Below are 15,975 nucleotides of genomic sequence, written 5' to 3' on the forward strand. Positions count from 1 at the left end.
AGCTCTCAAAGATAATTGTATAAGCAGCGGAAGGGGGAAATAAATTGCAGAGCCACAAGGTGAGGAAATGGGACTCGCTGAGTAGTTCTTGTAGAGTTATAACCCAGGTTGGATGATCTGAATGACCTCCTTCTGTGCTGTGACCTTTCCATGGCTGTATGAGTACAGAAGTGCAGGCTCGCTGGGGACAGAACTGGAAGATCAGAGCTGAAACGTATGCAGCTCACTTCCAGACACTGCACTCCATTCCTGTAAATGGATGACAGGAGCATAGATGAATGGAATGCAGTATTCCCATGTGAAACATTCCCACAGGAAGCTTCATCAATTGGAAATTTTACCCTCCCGTCTGAGATGAAGAGATTTTACCCCATCAGCAGGAACGACATTGGCCTCTGCACTTGTACGAAATTAATTTCAATAAATTAATTGTTATTTCTTTGATTCCAATTGTGTCTACACAAGGGTCTAGCTGACTGGCTCTTTTAACACTTTCATTTTAAAAGAGCGACACGGAGAACTGCAGGTTTGTGACAGAGTTTGTAACTATGATCATGTGACAGGCACAAGTTGAAGCTTTCATGTGGATGAATGAGACTTTTCCTAATTTATAAGACTTCCTTTGCTAGGGGGTTAGAACCAGGACTTCTCACCAGAGTGGTTTTAGTAACAGTGTTGGGCCATCTACCCAGTAGCAAATACGTTCTCAATATGATCATACTGATTTGCTAAAAGAGATGGCTAGGGAAATTGCAGATGCACTAGTGATAATTTACCGAAATTCACTAGACTCCGGGGTGGTCCCGGTGGATTGGAAATTAGCAAACGTGACGCCACTGTTTAAAAAAGGAGGTAGGCAGAAAGCAGGAAATTATAGGCCAGTGAGCTTAACTTCGGTAGTAGGGAAGATGCTGGAATCTATCATCAAGGAAGAAATTGCGAGGCATCTGGATAGAAATTGTCCCATTGGGCAGACGCAGCATGGGTTCGTTAAAGGCAGGTCATGCCTAACTAATTTAGTGGAATTTTTTGAGGACATTACCAGTGCAGTAGATAACGGGGAGCCGATGGATGTGGTATATCTGGATTTCCAGAAAGCCTTTGACAAGGTGCCACACAAAAGGTTGCTGCATAAGATAAAGATGCATGGCATTAAGGGTAAAGTAGTAGCATGGATAGAGGATTGGTTAATTAATAGAAAGCAAAGAGTTGGGATTAATGGGTGTTTCTCTGGTTGGCAATCAGTAGCTAGTGGTGTCCCTCAGGGATCCGTGTTGGGCCCACAATTGTTCACAATTTACGTAGATGATTTGGAGTTGGGGACCAAGGGCAATGTGTCCAAGTTTGCAGATGACACTAAGATGAGTGGTAAAGCGAAAAGTGCAGAGGATACTGGAAGTCTGCTGAGGGATTTGGATAGGTTAAGTGAATGGGCTAGGGTCTGGCAGATGGAATACAATGTTGACAAATGTGAGGTTATCCATTTTGGTAGGAATAACAGCAAACGGGATTATTATTTAAACAATAAAATATTAAAGCATACCGCTGTTCAGAGAGACTTGGGTGTGCTAGTGCATGAGTCACAGAAGGTTGGTTTACAAGTGCAACAGGTGATTAAGAAGGCAAATGGAATTTTGTCCTTCATTGGTAGAGGGATGGAGTTTAAGACTAGGGAGGTTATGTTGCAATTGTACAAGGTGTTAGTGAGGCCACACCTGGAGTATTGTGTTCAGTTTTGGTCTCCTTACTTGAGAAAGGACGTACTGGCGCTGGAGGGTGTGCAGAGGAGATTCACTAGGTTAATCCCAGAGCTGAAGGGGTTGGATTATGAGGAGAGGTTGAGTAGACTGGGACTGTACTCATTGAAATTTAGAAGGATAAGGGGGATCTTATAGAAACATTTAAAATTATGAAGGGAATAGATAGGATAGATGCGGGCAGGTTGTTTCCACTGGCGGGTGACAGCAGAACTAGGGGATATAGCCTCAAAATAAGGGGAAGTAGATTTAGGACGGAGTTTAGGAGGAACTTCTTCACCCAAAGGGTTGTGAATCTATGGAATTCCTTGCCCAGTGAAACAGTTGAGGCTCCTTCATTACATGTTTTTAAGGTAAAGATAGATAGTTTTTTGAAGAATAAAGGGATTAAGGGTTATGGTGTTCAGGCCGGAAAGTGGAGCTGAGTCCACAAAAGATCAGCCATGATCTCATTGAATGGCGGAGCAGGCTCGAGGGGCCAGATGCCCTACTCCTGCTCCTAGTTCTTATGTTCTTATGATCATCTTCCAGGTCTTCAATATTTTCATCCTCTTCTCCTGCATCTTCGAATATAGCATCATCTTCACTTCCATCCAAAGCATTTGCTATTCCATATTTTTTAAATGCTTTAACAATCAAATCTGCATCTATCTCAGCCCATGCTTCTTTTACCCACAAACACAGTAGAGGCAAATCCGGAGCCTTCATAGTCCCTCCCTTCGTAAATGATTTCTCTCCTTCCATCATCCAGTCATTCCATTTCTTTCTTATATTGTCTTTAAATGGCTTATTAATGGATACGTCAAGTGGCTGAACGACACTAGTCAAGCCAGCTGGAACGATTGCTATATCGGTGTTTGATTCGCAAACAGCTTTCACAACAGAATCCACGCGATGTGACCTAAACATATCCCACACAAGTAAACTTTTTGGGCGTCGTAAACCACCTGCTCTTGATTCCCAAACTCTCTTCAGCCAAATCTTGCAACCATTATTGTTCATCCATGGAAACATGGATGAAACACCCGTGAATTTTGATATTCCATCAAACTCAACCGTTAATAAAGTCGGTGAGAAAAGTATTTTTATCAAAACTACAGGGCATGAAAAGACACATTTTACGGTTGTACTAACGTGTATGGCAGATGGGACGAAACTTCCTCCAATGGTTATCTTTAAACGGAAATTAATGCCCAAAGTAAAATTTCCAAATGGTATCGTTGTCCATGTCCATGAAAAAGGTTGGATGAACGATAATGGTTGCAAGATTTGGACATGGACAACGATACCATTTGGAAATTTTACTTTGGGCATTAATGTTTACAAATGTTTGAAAACTAGTCACTTTTTCTTCTAATTCTTTTGGGAGTCTCTGTGCAATTTTTGTTTTTCTTCTTAACACAAAGTCATGTCTTTTCATGAACCGCGTACACCATCCAGGACTTGCAGTAAACTCACGAATGCCCATGTTTCTTGCTTCTCGTAAAGCATAAAGTCTAATTTTAGATCGAGTTATAATATAACCATTTTCCCGATTTTCAGACACCCACTTTGAGACGTTATCTTCTAATTGCGGCCAATGACATTTCGACTCGCGATTAGCGCATTTATAGGAAGGACTTTCCATCAATTTCTCTTTCTGTTTTCTCCAGTTGCGGACACAGCTTTCTCCGACACCAAACAGCTTTGCAGCTTTAACGTTGTTGCTGTGTTCCGCTTTGGCAACGACTTGCAGCTTCAATTTGGCAGTATATTTCTTGGCAGATCTTTTCTCCATGGTGGCTAATGGTAGAATGTATTCGACCGTTATGTGTTACGCGTTAGTTAACTGCTTATTACCTTGATTAGAAACTGCAAAACAGCTGGTTGTTTACGGCGGTTGTTAACGGCGTAATTTGATATCTCATTTGGTGTCTCAAAAAAGTGACTCGCATGATATATGAGGTATAGCATAAAATCATGTTTTGGTGTCTAAAATTTAGGGGTCGCATGATACGCGAGATCGCATGATACGTGAGTATATACGGTAAGTTTAAAGGTCCCAATTTATTCTACCAGTTGAAAACCTATTTTAAACTTTGTTAACACAAATAATTGCAGTGAATCTGTCTTACAATTTCCTTTCTTCCTCGACTGAGAGAATCATATTACTGATCCTGTGGATAACCCTCCAATGCTCTCATTATTTGCTTCAATAGGTCCACATTGACTTATGTAAATTCAGATTCATACAGAATTTTAATTTCATATCAACAGCTGTAATCAGACTCTTTTCACAAGTTAATTATTCTTATCTCCGACCCTCCACTCTGGTTCTTGATTAACAGTCTTAGAAACGGTGTCTGTCATGTGTCTGGCCTCTGAGTCAGTTGGTCATGAGTTTGCTCCCCACTCCAAAGACTTGTGTCATGTCCTAGGCTGACAGTTAACTGTGGCATTGAGGGAGTGCTGCACTATTGCAGGTGCTGACTTTCAGCAGAAACGCTCAACCAAGGCCCCTTCTGCCCTCTCAAGTGGCCGTTAGTGGTCCCACGGCCACTATTCCAAACAAGACCAAGTGTGTCCTCCTTGGTGTCCTGGCTGGCGTTTATCCCTCAACCAACATCAATCAGGAAATGCATATCCACATTTACTCCTGTAATGAATGTAGGAATTTCAGATATATTGCATTATATGTATTTGGTGCAGTAAGGGTTAAACGCCTGGGTCTGTATGTGACTGCAGCCATGTTTTTACAAGTCCTGGTTAAAAAGGCAGCTAGAGGTTTTGAGACAGAGGTGCAATTCAAGCATCTTAAAAGTAGGATCAAATTTCATTCCAGCCATGAAGTTGGGCTAATGGATTTTTGTTTATATTAAGGTTCCCTGGGAAGTAGATCATTAGGAACATTGTCCTTCGTTTTAGTCAGATGATGTAATTCATGGGAGGAGCCTGGGCTCAAGCAGTCAGGCGTTGTTCTTTTCAGTTTTGTTTTTTAGATTGGAATGTGAACAGACAAGAAGCTGTGCTCTCAATACCATTTAGGTAAATCATGTCCATATGTTTTGGGCATGTCCGAGGCACAGGGGTTTCTGGCAGAGGTTTACTGACGTCATGTCAGAGGTCTTAAAAGTGAGGGTGGTGCCGAGTCCAGGTGTGGGCATGGAGCCCAGGGGGTGAGAGAGGCTGATGTCCTGGCCTTTGCTTCCCTGGTGGCCCGGAGACGGATTTTACAAGGATGGAGGGACTTGGAGCCCCTGAAGTCAGGGGTGTGGGTTAGCGACATGGCGGGGTTTCTCAGACTCGAGAAAATGTAATTCGCCTTGAGGGGTTCATTGAAGGGGTTTGCTCAGATGTGGCAGCCGTTCATCAACTTTTTCGATAAAAATTAAGCTGTCAGCGGGGTGGAGAGCAGTTTCTGTTTCTGGAAAGGCCGCAGATTAATTCGTAGTTCGACTCAGGCAAGCACCTGCAGCTATGACTCTATAGTTCCTGAAGGATCTCTCTTTCTCAAAGTGGTTTATCCAATACATCTCTTTACAGCCAGTATTCCTGAGTCTGCTAAATGTGATTAAAAGTGGATTTTGACTTGAGATGGGTGTTGTTAAGAGTGGAGATAAAGATAGCAGTTAAGGGTTATTGTTTCATCATATTGATAAGCATTGTTTAACTGGTAATTGAAATGATTTGTCTTTATGATGTAGAAGTTAGTAACACTGCGTTAATAATATGTTTGTTTTAATATTGCAAATCCTTATTTGTGCATGGAATCACTCCTGGAGCAAATTAACCTTTCCTCACAATCTTCCAAATTAAATAAAACATTGGGGTTTCTGTCCGGTATCTGAGCAACTGTTGGGATTTGGTCCGTGATCGTAATACTACGAAGGGATTTCATCGGTGTAAAGTGATTTCATAAAGGGAATGTGGTCTGCAGTACCAGCTCTACACTCAGGTGGCATGTTTGAAAATCACTTGCCACTGCAGGGAAATCCACCTCATTCTGGATAGCAATCCAAATGGAAAAGCTTGTACTGAAATGCAATATTTAACGCTGAGCAGGATTGCTACAGAATACAAGATGATATTTAATAAACTTGCAGAATTGTAAATGGACATCAAGATAGATTAGTTTGTGGTGGTACATTGCTTTGGAAAAGTACAATCTTTACCTGGAGTAGCCTCTCCAATTGGTAAAATTTGCAATGCAGACCCTCAAAATTGTTCTTGTAGAGCTCTCGGAGACCGTAATCGTACATGATCTTCACCAAAACACAGAACGCCTGCTCCTCCGGCATCTGTGAAAAGATATTTATTCCACATGTCATGAACCTATTTTCCAATAGCCATGGAGGTCCCTGGATGTTTCAAGTGAAGGATATGGGGATAAGAAGAGGAATTAAATTAAATGGGAGCACTCTGCTATCTGACTAAAGCAGGGCAGATGTCAAGCATAAACCCAATTACTTTACACACATGTGAGAGACGTCCAGTGGAGGGATGTAGGAGGAGGTCGCACGTTGGGTTGCTCCCGCCAGAGCCCTGAGTGAGAGGCCCTTTTCACCTGTTTCGTGTGGGGAAAATTGCATGTAAAGTTGCCCCCGGCGAGAGTAGTTGGTGGAGGATGGCCAAGAACATGCGGAAAAATCAGGGATGGGAAGAGAAGATTCGAGCGCTAGTCCTCCAGGAGGTTAGAGCACAATGAAGTGTGTGTGGGAAGGGAAGATGGTGGAGCCGAATGGGGCGGGAGGGGCTGCCTATATAACGGTGGATATATTCATGGAGGTGATGGCGGTGGAGTTTGAACAGCAGTTCAGTAAACACTTAGAGATGCAAGGGAGGGAGATGCTGGAGTCTTTCAAGCATTTGGTGGAGGACTGACTGGCCCCGATAAGGGAGATGCTCGGAAGAATGTCAAAGAGGGTGAGGCATTGAGAGCAGTGGAGGAGGCTGAAATGGAGGATTGGAATTGGGGCCTGAGAGCAACAGTGAAGAACCTTGAAAACCAATCTCGGAGGTGGAATTTGACGCTGCTGGAGGGCATGGAGGGTCCAAGGCCAACAGAGGTCAGTGGAAATTCAGAGGAAGCTGATGGGGGAGGAGTTAAATCCCCCCCCCCCCTCCCACCACCACCGTGAAGTTGGATAGGTCCCACCTATCACTCCGGCGAAGCCGCGGGGGAATGAGTCGCCGATAATCATGACCTTGCATAGCTACTAGGCAAAGGAGGTGGTGTTGAGGTGGGCCTAGCAGACGGGGGGAGTAAATGTGGGAAGGCACTATGATTAAAATTTACTAGGAGATTACTTTCGATTTGGCAAAAAGGAGAACTGCCTTCAATAAAGCAAAGGCGGCACTGTGCAAGAGTGGAGTGCATTTCGGGTGGTCAATCCCGCTCCCGCCGTGTCCCGAATTTTCTGCCCCCCCGAAATTCGGCGGGGGCGGGAATAGCGCTGCGCCGGTCGGCGGGCCCCCTGCGGCGATTCTCCGGCCCGCCATGGGCCAAAGTCCGCCGCTGACAGCCCTTTCCCGCCGGCGTGGTTTAAACCACCTCTGGTACCGGCGGGATTGGCGGCGCGGGCGGGCTCCGGGGTCCTGTGGGGGGGGGCGCGGGGTGATCTGACCCCGGGGGGTGCCCCCACGGTGGCCTGGCCCGCAATCGGGGCCCACCGATCGGTGGGTGGGCCTGTGCCGTGGGGGCACTCTTTTTCTTCCGCCACCGTCATGGCCTTCACCATGGCGGGGGCTGAAGAGACCCCCTCCCCTGCGCATGCGCCGGTATGACATCAGCAGCTGCTGTTAGTAGCCGCCGGCTGGCTAAGACCTTTCGGCTCCGGCTGGCGTGGCGCCAAAGGCCGTTCACGCCAGCCAGCGGAGTGGAAACCACTCCGGCACGGGCCTAGCCCCTAAAGGTGCGGAGAATTCCGCAACTTTGGGGCGGCCCGACGCCGGAGTGGTTCACGCCGCTCTGACACGCCAGGACCCCCCGCCCCGCCAGGTAGGGGAGAATCCCGGCCCATGTGTTTGAGCCGTCTAAGGTGGATCCCAGGTTTAGGGGATGGGGGGATAAGGGGTTGGCAGTAATGGGGGATTTGTTCCTGGAGGAGCAGTTGGGGAGTTGGTGAAGAGGTACGGACTCGCAGTCGGTGGCATTCAGGTACTTGCAAGTCCAAAATTTTGCCTGTTTTCTGGTTGTGCTGTCCACGTCGATAAATACTGTCGCTGGCTGGATTGGAGGAGGGTAAAACTTCAGGTGTCTATGCGAGACTGTTGGCGGAGGTCGGGGCCTTGCTGGAGAGGATTAAGGCAAATGGAAGGAGCAGCTCGGGGGTTGAAGTGGAGGAGGAGGTAGTATCTGGCCTTGTGGAGGGTGAAGGGCTCAGGCTCCTACAACCAAAGGTCGTGCATGGGGCACACTTAACAAGGGCAAGGATGAGTCGGGTGTTTCAAGGGGTAGAAGATGGGGTAGGAGAGGCCAACAAATCAGGTACATTTGTTCTGGGCATGTCCTAAACTAGCAAACGTTTGGGACTCTTTCTTGAGCACCAGGCAGACGATCTTCAGCAGGGAGCTAGAGCCGGGTCCCCTAGAGGCCATATTCGGGATGTCAGAGTTGCCGGAGTTGCAGACGGGAGCGGGGGCAGATGTATTAGCCTTTGTCTTGCTGATTGCTCATAGGTACGTTCTGCTGAAGTAGAGGTCAGCTTCTCCACCCAGTGCCACGGTGTGGCTGGGGGTCCTCCTGGAATTTCTGTATTTGGAGAAAGTTAAATACATGCTGAGGGGATCGATTGGGAGGTACTATATAAGATGGCAACCATTTTTTATGTATTTTAAAAAGCTGGTCACCTTCAGCTGTTGGGGGTGTAGGGGGCTTGGGAGACTGTTGTTGTTTTTGTGTCATGTTTTTGCATTGGTATATAATTTTTAAAATGTTCAATAAAAATATTTACAAAATAAAATTGCAGGTGTTTTTCTATCATATAGAGTGCAGTCTGGGTGACTCAATTCTCTCATCACTCCACCTAACACAGCAGGAGGCCCCAATCAAACAGAAACCCGCTCAAAAATAAGCATTTGTTGCAATCTGCACATATGGATTGAAAGAGCATCTGTGAAAAAACCTATTCTAATAAACATCTTTTAAGAAAGACTTGCATTTCAGTGGCTTCTTTCACATCCGCAGAATGTCTCGACTTGCTTTACGCTTATGGAAGAATTGTTGAAATGTAGTCAATGTTGTAATGTAGGACGAGATTTGTGTAAAGGCGGTGAACCCACGCACCCCTGCCCGTACGTCGGGAAGTGCACACAGACACATCGGGCAATGCACAGACACACACAGACAAATGCCCATACATTGCACAGTGCTTACATACGCACATAACGGGAAGTACACACACACACACACCAGTGTGCACTCATTGCTTGGCATATGCGATCAATATCTGCTGTTTGCGTGCATTTTCAAGTTTGAACGAGCACTTTCTGGTTTGCGTGGCTTATCCTTGCGCTGACCTGTGCGCACTTGGACTGTTAGGTGTGTGTACTGTGTCCAGTGTATATGAGCAATACCCGCTGTTTGTGTGAACTGCCTGTTGTCTGCATGCACTGCATGGTGCCTGAGTGCAGTGCACATTACTGCATACCTCCACATCAAACAGTCCACAAATACACACCAGACAGTGCACGTGCACACCACACTGTACAAATACACACCATACAGTACACTCATACACCATACAGTGAGCGTGCGATAACACCAGGCAATGCACATGCACACCAGGCAATGCGCACACACCACGCTGCACAAATACACACCAGACAGTGCACGCACACACATACACCAGATCGTGCACAGACCAGACACTGCACTGCACACACATTGAACAGTGCACGTGCTTACAGCCTGGACACTGCATGCACACACAGAATGAACAGTGTAAGCGCTCAGATACCAGACAATGCACAAGCGCGCACACCGGACAATGCACATGTGCACACACCGGACACTGCATGGACACACACACAGACACCGGACAGTGCACACATTGAACAGTGCACCCATTGAACAATGCATTCATGCACACTGGACGGCATACAGACACACCAAATAGTACACCCACACACACAGACACTGAACCGTGTACACGCACACACACACATTGAACCGTGTACGCACACACACACTGAACTGTGCGCACACACACACACACTGAACCGTGCACACACACACACTGAACCGTGCACACACACACACTGAACCGTGCACACACACACACAGTGAACCGTGCACACGCGTGCACACACTGAACCGTGCACACACACACTGAACCATACGCGCACACACACTGAACCGTGCACACACACACTGAACCGTACACACACTGAACCGTGCACATACACACACTGAACCGTGCACACACTGAACTGTGCACACGCACATACACTGAACCGTGCACACACACACTGGACTGTGCACGCACACACTGAACCGTGCACGCACACTGACTGAACCGTGCACGCACACACACCAGAAAGTGTACATACACTAAAATATTTGGGTTCCAAATACAAGATTCAACCTGAATGGTTAAAAATAAAGAGATTGCGATTATCTAATTCAGACGCCAGTTTTTCAGATCAGGGACTGCCACTGAGGATTCCACAGGCATCAGCACATTCATCACACCAACGTTAACAACACTAAGAGGAGGCACTGGCTGTAGCCTCAATTCACAGCATTATTGCACGCTGCAGTATCAGCTGGTCAACTTTCAATGATCAAGAAGGGAAACTGGAGACACTGGGCAAGAAAGAAATGAATATTACATCCCACCTTCAAGAAAACAGTTCTCTTGCATCAAAACAATGTGGAGAAAGACACACACAATCTGTTTGCAGAGTGGCATGGTTGATGCACAAGGGCTTGCTGCACACAGTTATTCAGTCCCTGTAAGGCTTTATGAGAGTGCATGAACTACTCATGTCAGATGTGGCCCAGTGGGGAGCATCCTCCTGAGTCAGTGGTTGTGGGTCCAGAAACTTGAACACATAACGTAGGCTGATACACCGAGTGCAGTACTAAAGGAGCACTGCAACATCTGGACCATTGGACAAGACACTAAATCCAGATCCTGTCTGCTTCTCCGACAGATGTGAATAATTCCAATGGCAGTTTTCAAAGACCAGGGGAGTACCCAGGTGTTTGGGAGAATTTTTACCCCTAAACCAACGTCACTAAGACATATGATCTGGTAATGATCATATTGTCGTTTGTGGAATCTTGCTGTGCCCACATTGGCTGCCATGTTCCCTCCATTACAACAGCGACTGAACTTCAAAAGTACTTCATAGAAACATAGAGGAGGTCATTTGGACCTTCAAGGCTGCTCCGCCATTCATCATGATCATAGAACATAGAGCATAGAACGATACAGCGCAGTACAGGCCCTTCGGCCCACGATGTTGCACCGACATGGGAAGTCAAAAACTAAAGGCCATCTAACCTACACTATGCCCTTATCATCCATATGCTTATCCAATAAACTTTTAAATGCCCTCAATGTTGGCAAATTCACTACTGTTGCAGGTATTGCATTCCACGGCCTCACCACTCTGCGTAAAAAACCTACCTCTGACGTCTGTCCTATATCTATTACCCCTCAATTTAAGGCTATGTCCCCTCGTGTTAGCCACCTCCATCCGCGGGAGAAGGCTCTCACTGTCCACCCTATCTAACCCTCTGATCATTTTGTATGCCTCTATGAAGTCACCTCTTAACCTTCTTCTCTCTAACGAAAACAACCTCAAGTCCATCAGCCTTTCCTCATAAGATTTTCCCTCCATACCAGGCAACATCCTGGTAAATCTCCTCTGCACCCGTTCCAAAGCTTCCACGTCCTTCCTATAATGAGGCGACCAGAACTGTACGTAATACTCCAAATGCGGCCGTACCAGAGTTTTGTACAGCTGCAACATGACCTCATGGCTCCGGAACTCAATCCCTCTACCAATAAAGGCCAACACACCATAGGCCTTCTTCACAACCCTATCAACCTGGGTGGCAACTTTCAGGGATCTATGTACATGGACACCGAGATCCCTCTGCTCATCCACACTGCTAAGAATTTTACCATTAGCCAAATATTCCGCATTCCTGTTATTCTTTCCAAAGTGAATCACCTCACACTTCTCTACATTAAACTCCATTTGCCATCTCTCAGCCCAGCTCTGCAGCTTATCTATGTCCCTCTGTAACCTGCAACATCCTTCCACACTGTCTACAACTCCACCGACTTTAGTGTCGTCTGCAAATTTACTCACCCAACCTTCTGTGCCCTCCTCTAGGTCATTTATAAAAATGACAAACAGCAACGGCCCCAGAACAGATCCTTGTGGTACGCCACTCGTAACTGACTCCATTCTGAACATTTGCCATCAACCACCACCCTCTGTCTTCTTTCAACTAGCCAATTTCTGATCCACATCTCTAAATCACCCTCAATCCCCAGCCTCCGTATTTTCTGCAATAGACGACCGTGGGGAACCTTATCAAATGCTTTACTGAAATCCATATACACCACATCAACTGCTCTACCCTCGTCTACCTGTTCAGTCACCTTCTCAAAGAACTCGATAAGGTTTGTGAGGCATGACCTACCCTTCACAAAACCATGCTGACTATCCCTAATCATATTATTCCTATCTAGATGATTATAAATCGTATCTCTTATAATCCTCTCCAAGACTTTACCCACAACAGACGTGAGGCTCACCGGCCTATAGTTACCGGGGTTATCTCTACTCCCCTTCTTGAACAAAGGGACCACATTTGCTATCCTCCAGTCCTCTGGCACTATTCCTGTAGCCAATGATGACATAAAAATCAAAGCCAAAGGCTCAGCAATGGTTGATCATCCAAGTTCAATACCCTGATTCCACCTTCCCCCCCCCCATATCCCTTGAGCCCTTTAGCCCCAAGAGCTATTTCAAATTCCTTCAAGAGCTATATCGAATACCAAGATTTGGCTGCAGTTGAGAAATGTGTTGTAGAAATGTCAGCACTTTCTCTTTACCGCCTTCACAAGAACAAAAATGTGCTTCTGGCTGCTCTAATCGAGGAAGTATTGATAGACCCCCTGGAACATCCTCAGTAAATCTTCTGGAGGCTAAGTGAAGGATGGCGCGGGTCAAACCCCCAGGGGCATCTTGGAAGAATCTCGGAGCACAGAAATCTCAGAGCTCCAGTTATTTCCGAGCCAGGGCAGAGTTGTGCTCACGGTGGATTGCTCCTGCTGTTTCAGTTATAGTGCGATGGGACAAACTTACCCAGGTGACTGCAGTGATATTCAGTTGATTCCTGAGGACATAGATCTACCCCCACCATATTGTGGGAGGAAACCGGAGCACCCGGAGGAAACCCACGCAGACACTGGGAGAAAGCGCAAACTTCCGATAACCTTTCACCCCTTTGTTAATCAAGAATCTATCCAGCTCTGCCTGAAAAATATTCAAAGATTCTGCTTCCACTGCTTTTTGAGAGTTCCAAAGCCTCACAACCCTCAGAGAAAAATATCTCCTTATCTTTGGCTTAAATACGTGACTTCTTTTAAACATTGACGCTTATGTGATGAATGTAGGAATTTCAGATATATTGTATTATATGTATTTGGTGCAGTAAGGGTTGGGTTAAAACCCTTGGTTAGGGACTTCCGGTTGCGGCTATACGGAGCTAAGTCACACGTTCGGCAGCTCCCACTAGCAAAGGACATTTGGGCTCTTTTTAGGGCGCTTGTTCGACGTTTCCCGGTGTGGGAAGGGGACAGCAACATTCCCCTGATAGTGTATGGATTGGACCAGGAGTGGGGCGATTAAAAAAAGCGGCATTGCAGCAAAGAAAGGTGCGAGGGAGGAGGACCAAGATAGCGGCGGGCGAAGGCCAGGCAGCGTGGACGCAATGGGCGCAGCAGCAGCTCCAGTGCTGTTTTAAGGAGCTAAAAGCAGAGCTGCTGGAGCCAATGAAGGCCTCACTCGATAAGCTGCTGGAGGCCCAGACGGCCCAAGGGGCGGCGATCCGGGAGGACCATCAAAAGGTCTCGGAGAACGAGGATGAGATCTTAGGCCAGGCGGTGAAGGTGGAGGCGCACGAGGCGCTCCACAAGAAATGGCAGGCGAGGTTCAAGGAGATGGAGAACCGGTCGAGGCGGAACAAACTGCAGATCCTGGGCCTCCCGGAGGGGCTGGAGGGGTCGGACATAGGGGCCTATGTGGTCACCATGTTGAATTCGTTGATGGGAGCAGAGCGCTTCCAGGGGCCCTTGGAGTTGGAGGGGGCCCACCGAGTGCAGGCGAGGAAGCCCAAGCCCAGCGAGCCGCCGCAGGCGTGCTGGTGCGGTTCCACCGGTTTGCTGATCGAGAGTGTGTATTAAAGTGGGCCAAGAAGGAGCGGAGCAGCAGGTGGGAGAACGCGGAGGTCCGGATCTACCAGGATTGGAGCGCGGAGGTGGTGAAGCAGAGGGCCGTTACAATCGGGCGAAGGCAGTGCTGCACAGGAGAGGGGGGAAGTTCGGCATGCTACAGCCGGCGGGTCTGTGGGTCACCTACAAGGTTCAACACCATTATTTTGAGTCCCCGGAGGAGGCCTGGGCGTTTGTTCAGGCCGAAAAACTGGACTCGGACTAAGGGTCGGGGACGATGGGTCGCAGTTGGTTGGGATTATGGTGTTGTGTTCCGAGGGGGGGTTCTTTCTTTGTTTTTTGGGGATTGATAGGGCATTGTTTTGCATTCTTCTGATTAGGCCCGCCGGATGGGCTCGTGGGGGGGTGTAGGTAACTACCTTGGGGGTTGATGGTCGGTAGGGGTTGATGGGGCCTCGCGGGGGGTGTGTGGCCTGAGATGGAGATAGTGAAACTGGGCCTGAAAAGGGTGCAGCGCCAGAAGAGGCGGGGCCGGGCGAGGGGAAAACGCGGGCTTTTTCCCGCGCTAAGGATTGAAGGGGGTGGGGCCAGAGCTGGCGGGCTTTTTCTCACGCTGGGAGCGGAATGGGAAGGATGTGAGCCTGCTTGTGGGCAAGGGAGGGGAGGGGAAGCTTCACACTGGGGGGGGGGGGGGGTCGATGGTGCGGCGGGAGTGGCCGGGGTCAGCAGGAGTCAGCTGACTCACGGGAGTGCAATGGGGGGAGCAACGCAGCTAGGGGGGGACCGAGCTGGGAGGGGGGTGGGAGGAGGGGAATGGGGGGGGCGGGACCGGGTTTTCTGCTGGAATGGCCAAGGGGGGGCTGGAGGTGGTAGAGGAGGTCAGGGCGGGGGTCTGCCACTGTGGGGAACGGGGCGTGCGGGGGGCGTGGGCACATGGCTGGCCTAGGAAGGGGTATGGCTAGTCGGCGGGGGAGGGGGGCGAGTAGCCCCCTGATCCGGCTGATAACCTGAAATGGTGAGCTCCCGTTAAAAAAGGCGGGAGAGGAGTTTTAGGTACCTGGGGCTGGTGCTCCCGAGGTTTTTGTTCTTGTTCCAGTGCCTCCCTATCATGATCCCTAAGGCCTTTTTCAGGCGGGTCAACAGGAGCGTCATGGGGTTCGTGTGGGCGCATGGGACCCCGAGGGTGAGAAGGGTGTTCCTGGAGCGGAGCAGAGATGGGGGGGGGGGGGCGCTGCCTAACCTCTGTGGATATTATTGGGCCGCCAACGTGGCGATGATACGCAAGTGGGTGATGGAGGGGGAGGGGGCGGCATGGAAGAGGTTGGAGGTTGGAGATGGCGTCCTGTGTGGGCACGAGCCTCGAGGCGCTGGTGACGGCGCCGCTGCCGCTTCCTCCAACGAGAAATACCACGAGCCCGGTGGTGGCGGCTACCCTCAAAATTTGGGGGCAATGGAGGCGGCACGGGAGGAGGTGGGGGCTTCGGTGTAGTCCCCGATATGGGGAGCCACCGGTTTGTCCCGGGGAGAATGGACAGAGGGTTTCTGAGTTGACACAGGGCAGGTATCAGAAGGATGGGGGACCTGTTTGTGGATGGGAAGTTCGCGAGCCTGGGCAAGCTGGAGGGGACGTTCGGCCTCCCCCCGGGGAACACCTTCAGATATATGCAGGTAAGGGCGTTTGTTAGGCTGCAGGTGGTGGAGTTCCCACTGTTGCCGCCACGAGGGGTTCAGGACAGGGTGCTTTCGGGGACGTGGGTTGGAAAGGGGAGGATCTCGGCAACATATCAGGTGATGCAAGAGGAGGAGGAGGCCTCGTTGGA

General features: G+C 48.6%; 1 protein-coding gene across 3 annotated transcripts in view; it reads right to left on the reverse strand.

Moving 5' to 3' along the window:
- rabgap1l (RAB GTPase activating protein 1-like) overlaps positions 1–15,975 on the reverse strand; it is a 698,291-nt gene that overhangs the window by 207,882 nt on the left and 474,434 nt on the right. For all 3 annotated transcript variants that reach the window (XM_038795179.1, XM_038795177.1, XM_038795178.1), the window contains one exon: positions 5,909–6,034. In XM_038795179.1, coding sequence (XP_038651107.1) covers positions 5,909–6,034 — 126 coding nt within the window. The remainder of the gene's footprint in view (positions 1–5,908; positions 6,035–15,975) is intronic.

The sequence above is a fragment of the Scyliorhinus canicula genome, chromosome 4, assembly GCF_902713615.1.
Source record: "Scyliorhinus canicula chromosome 4, sScyCan1.1, whole genome shotgun sequence".
In the NCBI taxonomy this organism is placed as follows: domain Eukaryota; kingdom Metazoa; phylum Chordata; class Chondrichthyes; order Carcharhiniformes; family Scyliorhinidae; genus Scyliorhinus; species Scyliorhinus canicula.